General features: G+C 45.3%; 1 protein-coding gene across 3 annotated transcripts in view; it reads right to left on the bottom strand.

Annotated features, from left to right (window-relative positions):
* Positions 1 to 6922: 6922 nt before the first annotated feature.
* Positions 6923 to 16628, bottom strand: part of LOC149320827 (1-acyl-sn-glycerol-3-phosphate acyltransferase alpha-like) — a 71202-nt gene continuing 61496 nt past the window's right edge. For all 3 annotated transcript variants that reach the window (XM_089506184.1, XM_089506189.1, XM_089506196.1), the window contains 4 exons: positions 15621 to 15796; positions 11508 to 11603; positions 9303 to 9375; positions 6923 to 8085 (listed from right to left, as the gene is read on the bottom strand). In XM_089506184.1, coding sequence (XP_089362310.1) covers positions 7943 to 8085; positions 9303 to 9375; positions 11508 to 11603; positions 15621 to 15796 — 488 coding nt within the window. In that variant the 3' untranslated portion in view covers positions 6923 to 7942. The remainder of the gene's footprint in view (positions 8086 to 9302; positions 9376 to 11507; positions 11604 to 15620; positions 15797 to 16628) is intronic.

Genomic DNA, 16628 nt, shown 5'->3' on the forward strand with positions numbered 1-16628 from the left:
TTTCAGTTAGCCTCAAAGGTGCTACAAGATCTCTCTATGGCGGGATACATACCGCCATTTAGTACGTCTTCTATACGTACTAGGGTTAGGAAGGGGCGGTGCTTCCGCACCCCCCTAACCCTAGTACGTATAGAATACGTACAAGATGGCGGCGCCCCTTCCACATGGGCGCCGCCATCTTTACGTACTGGACGCACAGCGTCCAGACGTGTCGCGCCGCTTGTGACGTAGCGAGCGCGCCCCTGGCGCCTCGCTACGTCGCAAACGCGACGAAAAAAGAAGCTCCATTTTGGAGCTTCTTTTTCGGTCCGCGCGGGAGTCGGGCCGTGTGAAGGCTCCGGCTCCCCCGCGGACCTACTGGCGGCGGCGGCAGAGCGCCGCAAAGTGGCGGTATGTACCCCGCCTATGTATTGATTCTACAGACTAACATGACTATATTTTTTAATTCTATACTGTATTGAGTTTACAGGTGTATAGGATTGCAGGTGCTTAGTTTTGAAGATCTAAAAATGAGTAATTATAGCTGAATTGTATCCCATTTTAAAGGCATGAGATGCCCTGCCTAAAGTGTTATTTAACTAGCCATGCTGTTTCTTTAGTGCCCCACCACTACCTGTGGTTTCCTTGCCAAAATGTATATTTCTTCGATGATCATTTCGTCCCCCTAACACACTGCCTCTCCTTGTAGTTGCTCAGCTTTCCCCCCCTCACTCTGTGTAAATGGAACTAGTTCCTCTGATGCAGCCAGACATCCTGTTAAGGTAACTCAACCCGTAGTTCCTCTTTAACTCCTTCAGTCTGAAAGTACCATGCTCTTAGCCATTTCTCTCCATATTGTACGCTGTCTCTGTTTATTCATTGATTTATTTAGCTTTAGACTCCTGCCAGAAAGAGGTACTCTATAACTCTTCCAGCCACTCATGAATAACTTATGGAATGCACCATTATTGGCTTTCAAGAGTGCTGCCCATGTGCTGAGGACTTTTACTAACCAGCAAAGGACTGCAGATGGGGTGGGAAATCTCTGACCCTAAACATGACCTGCAGTAGGCCCTATATGAGCCAGTATGGCATAGTGCTTTGAGTGTTGGACTATGACTCTAGAGACCAGGGTTCAAATCCTGGCTTGACCATGAAACCCATTGGGTGACCTTGGGCAAATCACACACTCTCAGCCTCAGGGGAAGGCAATGGCAAACCTCCTCTGATCAAATCTTGCCAAGAAAACCCCATGATAGGTTCACCTTTCGGTTGCCATAAGTCCAAAACGACTTGAAGGCACACAACAACAACAAAAGTCCCTATACAGCCCACTGTTTTTCTATTTATCCCACTAGCCCTGAACTTCTCGTATGAGTTTATCACACGAAGGAGATCGGGAGTTTATCCCGTGAATATCCTGGAAAAATTGCGTAATTACGCAAAACATGACAGTGCACAAAACCTGCCATTAAAGTGGTCACAAAGAAGCATTAACATGCAATTTTTGCTTTTGAGATTTCAGTGACAATGCACTTTTGACATCACTTTATTTGCACAATTGCATGTGATAATCATTTGTGCAATTACTCGCCATTTTCACTTTATTTGTGGGATGCTTTAAATGTACTTTAATCTCTCTTTAATGTCAAAATTAGCCCCAGTGTGATAAACCCCTTATCTGAAATTAGCAGCTGATCACAAATAAAAAAAATATTTCCCCTTTTATATTCAGTTTTTAAAAATTGCAGCAGTACTGGAGAGATGGCTACTAGAGAGGACTGCCCTACTAAAAACATTGATTCTCCCACAAAAAGGTCAGGGGAAAATATCATAGGCAGCTTTTTAAAAGCTGTACTGCAGAAAGGAGGGCATGCAAGGTAACCCCTGAGGAGGAAATGGCAAACTCTTCCCTCTCTAGCACTGCAAGGCCCTCTCAGAAAGTTGTCCTTTCCATCTGGCAGCCAGGTGTTTGAAAAGCCTCCATTTGTGCCAAGTGTGATTGGCCCATGCCCAACAGTGACTTTTTAAAAGCTGTGCATACTGTTGTTACCTGTCTGCCTTGGGCTGCATCTGCAGTGCAGAAATAATGCAGTTTGACACCGCTTTAACTGCTGTCACTCAAGGATATGGAATTTTGAGATGTGTAGTTTTGGAAGTTATTGAGCCTTCTCTGTCAGGGAGCCCTGGTGGCGCAATGATTAAATGTTGGCACTGGGCAGCCACAAGGTTGTGAGTTTGATACCAGGGGGCTCCAAGGTCCACTCAGCCTTCCATCCTTTCATAGGTCAGTAAAATGAATATCCAGCTTGTTGGGGGCAATTGGCTTACAGATTGTAAAATACTTAGGGAGTGCTGACTGCACCGATAAGTGGTATAGAAGTGTAGATGCTATTGCTATTGCTGTCAGAGAGCTCTGGTGCTACAAGACATTACAAATCCCACGATTCCATAGGATGGAGCCATTTAAAGTAGTGTTACACTACCTTATTTCTGTGGTGCAGATGAAGCCTTGGCCTGTAGGCTGTTGCAGCAAGAAGTGTGCTGTGACAACTGAAAACTGAGCAGTTTATTTATAATGGCAGAGAAATACAATAAAATAAACATGACCAAATGCTTGGGAGGGAGAAATAGGAAACACTTGCCATAAAGGCAGCTGGACAAGAACGGAGGGCTTGGCCTGATGCTGCAGACACAGTGTCCATGATCCTGTTGAAGTGTTGCTTATTAACACTTTGAATAGAAGTTGGTTTGGGAAAAGAGGTAGTTTGGGTTCTGCTGAAACAATATGTATACTGCAGTGTTGGATCTAATAAAGGATTGTTCCCTGGAGATCCGTTTTAGAGCTGGATTTCTTTGGTTACATACAGAGCTTGGAAAACTTATTCTTGAGAGCTGGGAAAAATCTGAGTTATGGCCGGCAAACAGAAGCAAGTCCCCTCCCCATGTTTAAAGCTACAATAGTTAGAAAAGGAACTTTTACATTCAGTAGCAGTTTCCCTCGTATGCTGGGACAAGTAAGGGATGGTGATATTTGTATTGCTAGCCTGAAGAGGCACAGGCCTGGAAGTGGTCAGTGCAGTAAGAGACTGGAATACATTTGGCAACACCTCTTTCTGGGTTCACAAAACAAATTATTCTTCCATTAGCTCCACTCTTCGAAATGCAGCTTCTTCCCATTTTTCTTGCTCTGTTTGCTTTACCTGCACTGAGGTCTTCTTGTTCCACCCTCCATGGCCTGTGGCCACCTCCCGTCCCTGACCAGGCATTGCAGACTCCAAAACTAGATGACACTGCTCAATCTGAACCCATGGCTACTGTCTTGTGACTCATTGTTAACTCCGACAAGCACTGTGAATGGAAAGGCAACAGTAGCCTCCCAGGATGGCAGGCAAGCCACTTTGGAGAATAAGAACCCAGAGCTTGGGAACATCACTCTTTGAGACTGAAACACCCAGAATCTCTCAACCAGCATGGATTTTGAAAACTGAAGTCCAAAACATTTACTTTTCTAACTTCTGTGCTGGCAGACCATCTAGTGCTGACTTTCTTCTAGAGCATGTTCAGAGGAGAGCAACCAAAATGGTGAAAAGTCTGGAAATCATGCCCTATGAGGAGCCATTTTTGTGCCTAGCCTACTTCACAGGATTGTTGTGGGCAGGCAAGCAGTGATGTGAAAATCCAATCGTTTTTACCATTCCTGTATGACTTGAAGGCAAAGGTGAGACAGACATGTAATAAATCTGATTCTAATTTAACATCTTTGCCTATATAATGGTTCTGAAATCTCTAAAAGTGAAGTTCTTAGTTATACTTTCACCTCCAAATATGCTGGAGGTGGCAAGATTTTGTTCTGAAGGGCAACTGAAACCAGCAAACCAATTTTTAGTACAGGCCTGCGCAAATAAGTGGATGCATCCCTAGGCATCTGAGGAAGTAGGCTCAAGTGTATGAAAGCTCATGCTACCAGCTTCTTGCTTTCATTTAGTCTCAATGGTGCTGCAAGATCCCTTTTCATAAAGTGGATGGTTATGTTTTGGAAGGAAGCTTTACAAGGCATGGAGGTCAGTACTATCCATGGATCAGAGTTTGGATGAGTAATTTTTTTGAACTACAATTTTCTAGTTCAAGATAGTTTACCTGGAATATTCTGTTCAGTTCTGGGCACAATTCAAGAAAGATGTGGACAAGCTTGAGTTTGTCCAGAGGAGGGCGACCAAAATGGTGAACAGTCTGGAAGCCATGGCATGTGAGGAGAGACTTAGGGAGCTGGGTATGCTTAGCCTGGGAAGAAAAAATTAAGGGGGTGACATGATAACCACACTTAAATATATGAAAGGATGGCATATTGGAGATGGAGCAGGCTTGTTTTCTGCTGCTCCAGAAAATAGGACCTTGAGCTATGGATTCAAGGTACAGAAAAAGTAATTCTACCTAAACATTAGGAAGAACTTCTTGACCGTAAGAGCTGTTCAACAATGGTACACACTGTCTTGGAGTGGTGGAGTCTGGAGGTCTTCAAACAGAGGCTTGGATAGCCATCTGTCAGGAATGCTTTGACGGTATCTTCATGCACGGCAGGATGGGATTGGACTGATGGCCTTTGGGGCCTCTTCCAACTCTAGGATTCCATGAATACCCCAACCAGTGTGGCCAATGGTCAAACGCTGCATTTCCTCCTCCCAAACAGTACATTTTCTAAGCTCTGATCCATGGATACAAATCACAAGATTTCTGTGCAAATCCCAGGTTAGAAACACCAAAGGCCTGTAGGTGCCCATTGCTTGGCAACATATCTGCCTGCACCCACCACCTGCATGTGGTCTTCCCAGAGGAATCTGTCTCTGACTGTTGTGACAAAGCAGATATTGAACTCAAAAAGCATTTGGCCTGTTCCAACCTGCCAGATGTGCGATGCTGTACATCAAGGCAGCAAATCTATATGTTTGGGCATACAACTCCCACCATCCTGATCCACTATTGTAAGGATCTGTGAGAGTTGTCATCAAAAATATTGGGTGGTGGGGGTTGAAGTGGCAAAGTTTCCAGCTATTGTTACACAGTCATCCATAATTGAGGAATCTGTGGCTCTTAAACTGAGCCTCAAATTCCAACAGGTTCAGCTGACATGACCACTGGTTTGGTATGATGGGAGTTAAAGTTCATCTGCCATAGTGTTCACCACTCTTGCTTGTGAATTTACAATGCTAAACCAAAAACGGGGTATTACAGTGGGCCTGCCATATTCGTGGGGGTTAGGAACACATGACCCCCGTGAATGTGGGAAAACCACAAATATTTAAAATTTAACCTGAGAAAACATCTCTCTAGGAATCTCTAGGCCTCCAGCAGAACTCAACATCCACCAGAAGCTGACCATAGGATTTTGCTGGTGGGCCTACAAATGCCTAGAGAAGTATTCGTTCTAGTAATCGCTAGGTCCTCCACCACAACCTCTGGCAAAAGTTGGCCACGAGATTGCACTGGAGGACCTAGAGATCCATAGAGAACATATTAATCAAATCTGTGAATAATCAAATCCACAAAAGTCATAGCTGCAAATGTGGAGAGCTGAATGTACTTTATTAACACCACCTCCACCCCCGAAATCTTCTGCAAAAGAGACTGTGGAAGAGGCAAGTGCAATGGAGGACTTGTTTGAGGGTCTTTATTAAAAGCAGGAAGGTCATAGGAACACGGACTTGGTGATGCCCCTTTCGGTCCTCATCCCCCCCTCTCCCCATGTCAACACTCTCCTCTCTCATTCTCCCAAGGAAGAACATCAGGGAGGAGAGAGCACTGGGTCTCCAACTGGACAGAGGATAGAAATAGCAAGAGCAAAATTCTCATAAAGGCAGAAGAGAAGCAGAGGCAGTTCCCCTTCCTCCCTAAAACTGGGAATATTTGGCAAAACCTCGATGCTCTCCCTACTCGTAAGGATAGTCTCCATCCCAAAATGGCTTCTCAGGCACTCCCGTTTCCCCACAACAGGCCAAGATCCCTTCTCCTGCTCCACAAGGCAGCTATCATCCCTCATCTGCCACTGTCCCCAGAACCCTGCCTCTTCAATCCCAATGTCCCATTCTCAGAAGCAGCAGCAGACTGATATGGGCTATCACTCTGGGCCACCTCAGTAGGGGGTTCATGGGCCATCTAGGAGCCCTGGCCTCTTTTCCCTTCATCAGGGGCAAGATGTAGGACCACCAATGTCTCTTCCCATTATGTACCCCCCACCAGAAAATCTGGCCTAGCGACCCCTGTACTGTCCAACTCAGACCCCACGTGCCCTTCCCAATCCTGTTATCATCCCAAACTTAGTGATCTCCAGAAGTGGTGGATTTACAACTCCCATAACCAAGCTGGCTGTGAGGTCATGGGAGTTCTAGTCCACCACCTTCAGGGTGTGATGAACTAGAGGCTGTCCTTGCATCATCCAAACCCTTCCTGACTTTCCTCCCTCTCCTCCATTGTCTACCAAAGAAGGGGGACGTGTGCACCCACTGGCCAAAAATGGGGAAAGGGGAGTAGGATATCCCACCATCTGCCTTCTGCTAACTTCAGTCAGGCAAAGCAGAGAGGTTGCTACATTGATCCAGTTCTCATTAATAGGTGCATCCTTTCCCACATTTTCAGGGGTGAAGGGCTCTTCACCAACACTGAGATGACTGGGGCGAAGTGAATGTTCCTCAAGAAGCATGGCTGTTGGGCAAGATAGGCATTCCCTCCACCAACTCTTCCTTCTCCTTCTCAGGAGCCCTAGTTTCTGTTCCTCCCCACACCCCAAAGGCCAATAGTAACCCCCCAAACAAGATGGGGCAGTCAGCATGACCTCATCCCCCTCAATGTCCAAAATAGTTGCTCCCCGCCTATGTGGGAGTCAAAAAAGAACCCGCATTCTCTCAGTCCACCCTTCTCTACACCATTAGGCCTCCTTGGCAGAGGGGAAGCAATTCCATGATTTTATTGAAAGTCTTCAGTCATTCAATCTTCAGGGATACCCCACCAGAAACCACCCGTCTTCAGGGGTTTGGGTAGCTCAGTCCAAGCTTTCCCCCTCTTAAGGTGGCTGGAGGGCTTCATTCCAAGTCCAGTGTTCCACATCCCACCCCTACTGGCAACATGGAGCAGATCGCTCAATGACACCCTTTCCTTACGTCCCCCCAGCTACTTGCCCCTGGGGTTGAAAGGTTGGGGTGTCGCCAATTTGAGACATCGCTCGACTTCACATTCCAAAATTCACAGTGACTCAAACACTGATGTCCGCTCCCCCTTCCTCTGTGTCTCATCTCCCCCCTCTCCTCCAGAGGCTGAGGATGAGCTCAGTCCACAGCTCCTTCTTTGAAGATTCAAGGAGTGCTTCAGTTTTTGTACAGTGCCTGTCGAATGGCTCCATAATATCCTTCCCCAAGACGGGGAGTGGAGTGGTTGAGTCCAAGAAGCTCAAGTGGAACAGTTCACACCGACAAAATGGGGAACAGGGAGGAGAGGAGGAGGAGGAGGAGGAGGCAGCAACAAGGAGAAGGCTGGGAAGGACTGTTCCACTTACACAAGAGGACAGATCTGGGATGGGAGGAGGAAGACCAGGAAGGGAGATGAGGCTAGAATTCTGGTTCAAAACTCAAGATGGCAACGGGCGTGGCTGGGACCAACTCCGCTCACGTGGCTCCTTGTGTGTTTGTGTGTGACCAAGTCAAGCCCCACCCACCCCCACTAGTGTAAACCAATCATCATCACCATCATCATTTCCTCCTCCTCCTCTGCCATGCTTGATTGTAGTGTGGCTGCTCCCCTCGCGCTGCCCAGTCCATAGCTCCTGGTCCTGCCTCTGCAACTGGGGTAGGTGCATCACCCTCTTCCATCCGGACCCCATCTCCGTGGCCGCCTGTGGGCGTGTGCTGCTCCCAGTCCCACCCTGTAGCACTCTAGGGCCGGAAGTTGGGGGAAAAAGGAGGAGGATGGGGGGTCACTGCGGGGCACCCAGCTCTGCCGAGAGCCCTTCGAAGGCAATGAGCATGGCCTGGCGCACCCGATCTGTCAGAGCCGGCACGTCGTCAACACTGAATCCTTTTGTGGGCATGGGAGGCAAGATCTGGACCGTGCAGCGCCCTGCGTCACAACAGAGAGGAAGCGGAAACGGAAGCCATGGCAAGAGACCCATTGTAATGGTGGCGGGGAAAGAGAGAAAGGAAAGAGACATGACCATAAACATTTTGCAGGAGTAGCCACATTGATCGTAAAACAAAACCCAAAATCGGTCTTGTAGTGATACTTTTATTATGTGAGCCAAAAGGCGCAAAAATTGTCATTTTAGCTTTTGAAGATCATAGGATACTTCATCAAGTGCAGGTAGTGAAAAAAAGCATGCAGAGAAAGGGCAAGGAAAGGGTGTTGGGAGACACAGCACCTATATTTTTGCTTTGAGATGTCCAAGGGATACTGTAGAGCAGTGGTTCTCAATCTTTGATGCTCCAGATCAGTCATTCCCAAATGTCAGGTCTTTTGGACTTCAGCTCCCAGAATTCCTGACATGTGGTCAACATGGCTAGGGCTTCTGAGAGTTGAAGTCTAGAACATTTGGACAACCAAAGTTTGCAAATCACTGTTCCAAATGTTTTAGGCTCCAGTTCCCAGATTTCATGACCACCATCCAAGCTGTCTGGGACCTCCAGGGGTCCAAATGCTGCTGTTGACCAGTGCTTCCCAAACTCTGGTTCTGCCTTTCTTTGGGATTTCAACTCTCAGAATTCCTAACTACTGGCTGTGCCAGCTGAGTCTTCTGGGAGCTAATGTCAAAAAATCCTGAAGGACCAGAGTGAGAAGCACTGATATAGAGGAAGGGACTTGATAGACAAGAAATTTAGGCACACACTCTGTTTGCTCTCATGAATTGGCAAAGTGGTTGCCTACACCCTTCCCTTCTTAGCTGGTCACTTTCGGTGGCGAAGGACAGATAGGACTCAAGACCCAGAACTTTTTGATGACAGCATCTCCAATTCCCCAGACTTTTCTGTTCTTTCTGTTTAGCTATCATCCCCATAGTTACTGGAAAAAATGGATTTTAAATCATGACTTTTTAATTTGTATATGCGCTCTTAAGAGTTATTTTAATGGTTTTATAGTATTGCAAACTGTGGGTTTATGTGTTTTTAATTGCGTTTTGTATTTTAATGTGCTGTACCCCCCACCTCAAGCACTGAGAAGAGGTTGGAAAGAAATTTTTAAAATTACCATTATTCTTGTTCTTGTTATTACTAGCACTAGGCCTTCACTGCTGATGATAAGGCAGGTTGACAGAAGACAGAAGGCCTAAATTTTGGACTCACCTGTAGTAAAGCGTCTTTCTTTCTTACTGTAGAAATCTCGATACGATGAAATCACAACTGGGATGACCGGAACCTGAAGGGGACAAGGGGCAAAAAAGAGGAAAAGTTCAATATATAAGAAAGACAGGCTGCTCAGCAAACACTCCAACACACACACGGGGGGGGGGGGGGGGGGAACCTTTGAACTGAGACCCATTTCTATTCACCTTTACACCAAAGAGGTTGAGTTCTTTCAACTAGTGACCAAACACTAGAAAAGTCACTAACTAAATGCTTTCAAGAAGACAAACAAGTAAGAGTCACTTCTATATCCCGGTTAGATTACTGTAATGTGCTCTACATAGGGCTGCCTTTGAAGAGTGTTCAGAAACATCAACTGGTCCAAAGAGCTGCAGATTACTAACAGGTGCTTGCTATGGGGAGCACACAACTCCCCTGTTGCAATACACGACTCCCCTGTGGATCTGGAACAGAATTTCTGGGCACAATTCAAAGTGTTAGTTATGATCTTAAAAAGACAAGTGTTGGTAACAAGCCCTTAAAAGATCATAGCAGCCTCCTCCCCTGAAATGTACTGGACTACAACTTCCATCATCCCAGCAGCATGGCCATTGGGGATGGTCAGGCCTGTAATTAAAATCGTTTGGAAGGGCCAGGTTTGGGGAAGACTGGCTTAAGAAATCACAAATATATGAAAGGAGCTGTAGAAATAACCAATACAGTATTCTAAAACTTACATGAAACACATATGTATGACTGGTAGGTATTGAGTAGAGAGAATAGAGAAACCTTTCCCAAGAGCCAGGTGGGGAAATACATGAGCCTTCCCAAGAGAGGTAGGACATAAGCTTGGCAATAATTCATTAAATTTTAAGTAGTGTGCTCATTAGTTACTTTTTCCTTACAAAAGCTTAATGAGGTAAATGTGTTGGTGAAAAGCACTCACTGCCAAAGCTTGGAAAAGATTAAATTTAACTAGTTGTATGATGACATCTTTCCTGTTCCCTCGGTGATATTTAATTAAAAACACCCAGGTTTCCAGATGTGTTGTGCTACAAATCCCACCATTTCCAGCCACCAGTCAAGCTACAGGATTTTTAGTCCAATGTACCCAGAAAGTGCTGGTTTGGGGAAAGCACTGACAAACTACACAAAGAACACTATGGAAGGTACTAAAGATTATGAAGTTTATCGCACAGGGCTCCAGCACGGACAGAGAACGGTCCAAAAGGAGCCTGGCAGGGAAGTCCCTCACTCGTTCCATTCCCCTCTCTTCCACTCCCAATCCATCCTCTGGAACGGATGGGAAATGGATGGGAAACGGAACGGAAAGAGCGAGGGACTTGTGTGTGCAGTAAAATATGTCTCCCACTCGTCCCTCATTCATTCCGTTCTGTTCTGAGAGCAGTCTCTGGGAGCCCTGTGCAATAAAGTTCAAAATCTATGTATGGGTGTCATAACAACAACAACAACAACAACAATAATAATAATACATTTTATTTATAGACCGCTATTCCGCAATGATCATAGCGGTGTACAGTACAAAAATGCAATACAATACAATCTCTCTCCCTCAAGAAGGTGGCTGAAGGGAGGTCTTTTTTTCTTCCAGGCAGGCCTGGTGGAGCTAGCCTGCCTTTCTCTCCCTCAAGATGGAGGCTGAAGGGAGGGCTTGTCTTCTTCCAGGCAGGCCTGGTGGAGCTAGCCTGCCTCTCTCTCCCTCAAGATGGTCCTCATAGTTCATAGCAGCAGTTTTGAAAGAGACAGTAGTCTCTTTCAGTATTGAAATAGTCACTGGGGTTTGGGAGGAGAATGGTATTGTGACACTATAGATCTGCAAGCTGTTGTAAAATGTAAGGATTAAATTAATGAATTAATTATTGATGAATGCATCTACTCAATTATCTCCTTTCCAAACACCAAATGCATCTGAGGAAGCAGGCTTAAATTAACCAAGCTAGATGGACCTGTTGGAACTGAAGTTCAAAACACCTAGCAGACCAGGGTGTCGGAACCACTGTTCTAAAGGTTCCAATTCTAGCTTGGATTGCAGCTCTCACCAGCCCCTAACCCTTACAGCTAAGGGAGGGGACTGATAGGAACTGCAGTACAGCTGCACCTGCACATCTGCATCTTGTCCAGCCTTGCTTTTGCGGTATGTGGAAGGTGAACACAAAGGAGTGCTACATCCCTGCCCATATTTACCTGGGCTTGCACAGCCAAATGGAAGGCACCCCGCTTGAAGGGAAGCATGGAGCCACTGTGGTTCCTGGTACCCTCTGGGAACACCCAGACCCGAACCTGCAGAGGAGAGCAGAAGAAAGAAAGAAGCAGTGAGTCAATGCCTTCAGAAAACTATGGGTCACATACATGCAAGCTGGAGGGGTTTCTGCCCCTCACTGGGGTTTTAGAAAGTTCTAAAAAAGAATATAATGACAGGAATATAATGAAGGAGCCATGGATCTATCCTACAGAATCCTGGAATATGTAGTTCGGTGAGGCATCAGCACTCTTTGGCAGAGAAGGCTAAAGACCTTGTAAAACTACAAAATCCCAGTATTCTGTAGGATGGAGCCATGACAGTTAAAGTGGTGTCAAAATGGCATTATTCCTACAGTGTAGATGCACCCCACAGTGTCCCTGTGGATCTGGAACAGCATAAACAACACAGGCCAATAACACACACCATTGCTTCTTTATTGTTACTTTTATTGTTATTACCACCATCATATCACCTGGGACTCAAGGTAGACCTGTGTGAATCTACAGCTCTGCTTGATGCCATGGTGCTTTGGGCTGCAATCCTGTATGGACCTGAGTAGCACAGTAATTCTACATGTAGAACTATGCCATAGCTGACTATTCATTATTTGGGGGTCATTCACCCCCAAAGTTACCACAGAATTGCTGAAGCCCCCTGCCCACAGAATGGTCTGTGCCTAGTCGAGTAGGATTGGATAAATATTTGGCTATGTTCCAGCAGCCAGATGCAAAGGGATTGCATCCTCTGCTGAGAACTCCAGGGGGCAGCAATGGACTTCAGTGAAGGATGTAATCATTTTGCATCTGGCTGCAGGGACAGAGCCAAATCCTTCCCAATCCCCTCCACTAGGCATGGAATGGCTGTGGCAAGGGCTGCAGTAACTTTTTATGGTAGGTCCAGAGAAGGGGATTTGGAGTTGCAAAGGGAAGAAAGGAATACCAATTTCCAAAAGAGGCATATCTTGGGGCAAGGCTGACTTGAGCCTGCACATGCCACTAACAGGATGCCAGGTGTGGCACCAAAGCCAGGGGTGAAGGCAGTAAGCCCTGCTGAAACCACTGCATTTGCCAATTAAGCTGACTCCTGGCACCAGGCCTGGATCAGAGGCAATTGTCACCCTCTTAGTTAAGAATCAAGGGTGGGCACAGAAAGCAAGTTCTAGGGTGAATGGCTGGTGTGGCCCAACTGGAATGCTCCCACATACCTGCCTACTCACAGGATGTACAGAAAGATAGAAGTTCTTTATGGGAGCCAAATCCTGCCTTGGGCAAAGGCAGAGAGGGCAGAATTGGGCCTCTCCGCCATCTGCCCAGATTTGATTATGTCATAAAGGAAGCATGGATGACATAGCAATTGTAACAATGACACACTAACAACAGAAACAATCCGTATCATCCACAAAATCCCATGTAAACTCCAAAGCTTGGAAATTCTGTTGTTGCTTTTTCTTTTTACAGTCTGGCTGGGGTAGTCTCAGAGTTATAGTCCAAATTCTGGCAGTCACCAACAATGCAGTCTTCATTGTACCACCGCATCAGAAATACATACAGGGGAGTAATGAGTTTCAGAAGAACCTCCACCTCATCCCAATCCTGCAGTGTCACTATTTTTCTGCAGTCTGAGAGAATGCAAATACATTTTCTTCTGCAGAGAGATCTTGGGTGTGTACTTTCTTAGGACAACGCCGGTAAAACATTTAGGAAACACATGTGTCTGAAAACGCAAAGTTTCTGTTCATAAGAAATTGCTGCTCCCCAAACGATTTAGGAATGCTGAAGGTGAGGGGACAATTCCCTGACATTTAGGAAGTGTGTCAGGCTTTCAGACACACACATTTCCTAAATGGTTTACTGATGTTTTACTAGTGCTTACCCCATGGTGAGTGCTGATGTGAAAATCTTCTTTATCACACGACCCCCCTATTCTCACTGCAATCTCGTTAATTAAAAGAAATGCATTCATACTGGTTTCACACTCCCTATAGCATCTCTGTTCAATGGCACAACTGGGCTGTCACTAGTTTTGCATGCTCTTTTTTGCCCTTGTCCTTAACCCCACTTTCCTATCCTATGCCCTACTCAGCATGCATTTTGCTTGTGTATATGTTTTATTTTTTAAAGCATTTCCGGCAACAGCAACAGCAACAACAACACCCATATGCACAAAAATAAAATAAAATTAAAGTTTTTAAAAACCAGGCTGCTCTAGAATAATAAAGGGGAGAAGGGGGGAAAGAAGAGGAGACACAGACATGACATGACCATGCAATCCCGGAACTCAGTGTGATTCACTTTGGAGAGCATTTAAGGGGCCAGGAGGGCAGCTTTTTTTCTTCACAGAGAAATGATTTCCTGTGCTGCTTCCTCTGTTGTTGCAATGCTGGGGGCCCTTTTACTCCTTGGCCATAATTCCAAGAACCTAACACCATGATAAAGGCACAGAAATGATTTGAAATATTGTTCGTCTTCTAGTTTTCTACAGCCAGTGGCATACTGTTGATGCTGTTGTATGCCTTGAAGACAACTCTTGACTTTGGTGGTGTCCCTGTCTTTGGGTTTGCTTGTAATGATTTATTCAGCAAAGGTTTACTATATATTTTGTTATTGTTAGCTGTCCTCAAGTCAGCCCCAACTCATGGCGACCCTTTGGATGAGAACTTGTTTTAATGGAATTAGTACAGCGCACCCACATTATATGCGGGCGCGCTATATATGGCTTTGAGCACATGCGCTCAAGCTGTGGGGAGTGCGTCCCATTCAGATGAATGGAGTGCGTGCTTGTGGCGCGCGCATGCTGCTGTGCGCACGTGCCCCATTCAAATGAATGGGGCTTGAGCATAGGCAGAATTCACCTTACGTGGCAGGGTGTGTGTGTGTCCTGGAACAGATCCCCTGCATAAGGCAAAGGTCCACTGTAGTTAAATTTTTATTGTAATTTATTATTGTATGTTGTATATTTTACTGGGTTGTGATCCCGCCTTGATCCATCTTATTAGAATCAAACAAGCCATTGTATTCCTTATAACCATGTATGGATATGAGAGATAGACAGTTAAGAAAGAAGATAGGAAGAAAATCCATTCGTTTGAGATGTGCTGCTAGAGAAGAGTGCTACGGATCCCATGGACAGTCAAAAGGACAAACAAATGGGTCGTAGAACAGATCAAGCCAGAAACCTCCCTGGAAGCCAAGATGACCAAACTGAGGCTGTTGTACTTCAGACACATCATGAGAAGGAAGAACTCATTGGAAAAGACAATAATGCTGGGAAAGGTGGAGAGAAATAGAAATAGAGGAAGGACACATGGCAGATGGACAGATTCTATTAAGGGGGTAACACGTTTTATGGGATTGCAGGAATGAAGAAGAGCAGTGAAGGACAGGGGGTCTTGGAGATGTCTCATCCATAGGGTCGCCATGAATCTAGATCGACTTGGGGGGCAGATAACAACAACAAATTTACAATGTTCTGTAGATAAACTGACCCAGGTTTTTTGGACAATTTTTGACTGAAATTCCTAGATACGAAATTATACAATTATATGTGAATATACATGGTATTTTTGCTCTCCCCCAAAGCTGACTTGCCCACCTATTTGTTTCCGTAACTGATTAGAGATTTGAACCCAGATTTCCCAGAGTCCTAGTCCAACACTGAAACCATGACATCAAACTCGCTCTCACTTCAGTTGCCCTGTAATTAAAAGGCACTGTAATTGCTGCTGGACTCCAGTTCCTGTCAGCACAGACAATATGGCCAATTGCCAGGGATGACAGGATCTGCAATACAACAAGGCTGGAGAGTATCAGAAAGTTACTGTCTGGACTACAGCTTCCAGAATCACCATGCAAGAATAGTCACCAGCTAGACATGCTGACTGGTGGTATTCCCACAGATGCAGTCCAAGAAAGGGAATTTTTCTTATCTTTCTATTACTGCCACACATGGCTGGTTATACATGAGTCAACCAGGTTGCAGGGGTGAGCTCCCCATCCCTTCCTGCCGCCTCCAGATCTCCCACCATTTCCTACAATACCCACTCCTCCAAGACTCACATCCTCACTCAACATTGTTTGGGCAGCCTCCGACATGACACTGATGGCATCGTTCGTTTTCTTGCGGTTAATAAAGATGATGCCCCCCAGCCAGCACGCCAACCCCACTGTGCCCATGTACATCAGCTCCTTCTTGGCAATTGGCACGCACCGATCTGGAAGAATCTCCATCATCCCTGCAGGGGGAAAAAAGAGAGATTACCTAAAGCAACATATGGACAAGAGACCCTATAGTATTCTATACTTAGGCAGAATACATTGTTGCATTTAGTACATAAAAAGCATAGATATGCAAATGAACTCCTAACCACTGCTGAAGTCTGAGCTTCCAGGCTCAGGGTCGAATCCAGGAGGACATTTTCCATTCTGGTTGGTCATTACAAGACCTAAAACTGTGAGCAAGGAAAATTTACAACATTTGACAGATTAAATATTCCTGAATACCTGTATAGATTTTCCTCCCTTTCCATACAGTTTCTTATTTTAACACGAATACTTACCAAAACCATAGATTGCCAGCACCAAATTTAGAAGAGACATTCCTTCTCTCACTTCAGAGAGAAGCAAATGTCTCTTTACAGATATCACATTCACTCAACCTAACATCTGATACAGATTTTGCCAATCTGGCATTCTTTAGGGAAGAACTTGGAAAACCTGTTTCAACTCCCAGAATCTCCCTGAAAATTTAGCCAGTGGTATTCTGGTATTTGTAATCCTCAAAAGTAAAATTTCCAAGTTTTCCTTGAGCAGCATTAACTGTGAGCTTTACAAATCCCATTACAAACCTGTGCTAGGTTTGGATGATAGGGAATTAGGTTCAACACCTGTGAATTGTTTCTCATCCCTTACATACTTTTTGAACTGTTTCTATGCAGATTAAACAGAAGAGCCCAATAACCAAAATTAATACAGCCAGCTGAGGTTCTCTAAACCAATTGAAAGCTCTGAGGATCAGATAGCATTTTCAAAGCAAACAAGTCTTCCTGTAAATGGATTGTGATACAC

The sequence above is a fragment of the Sceloporus occidentalis genome, unplaced genomic scaffold, assembly GCF_023333645.1.
Source record: "Sceloporus occidentalis isolate IW3139 unplaced genomic scaffold, rSceOcc1.0.p SCAF_1, whole genome shotgun sequence".
Classification (NCBI taxonomy): domain Eukaryota; kingdom Metazoa; phylum Chordata; class Lepidosauria; order Squamata; family Phrynosomatidae; genus Sceloporus; species Sceloporus occidentalis.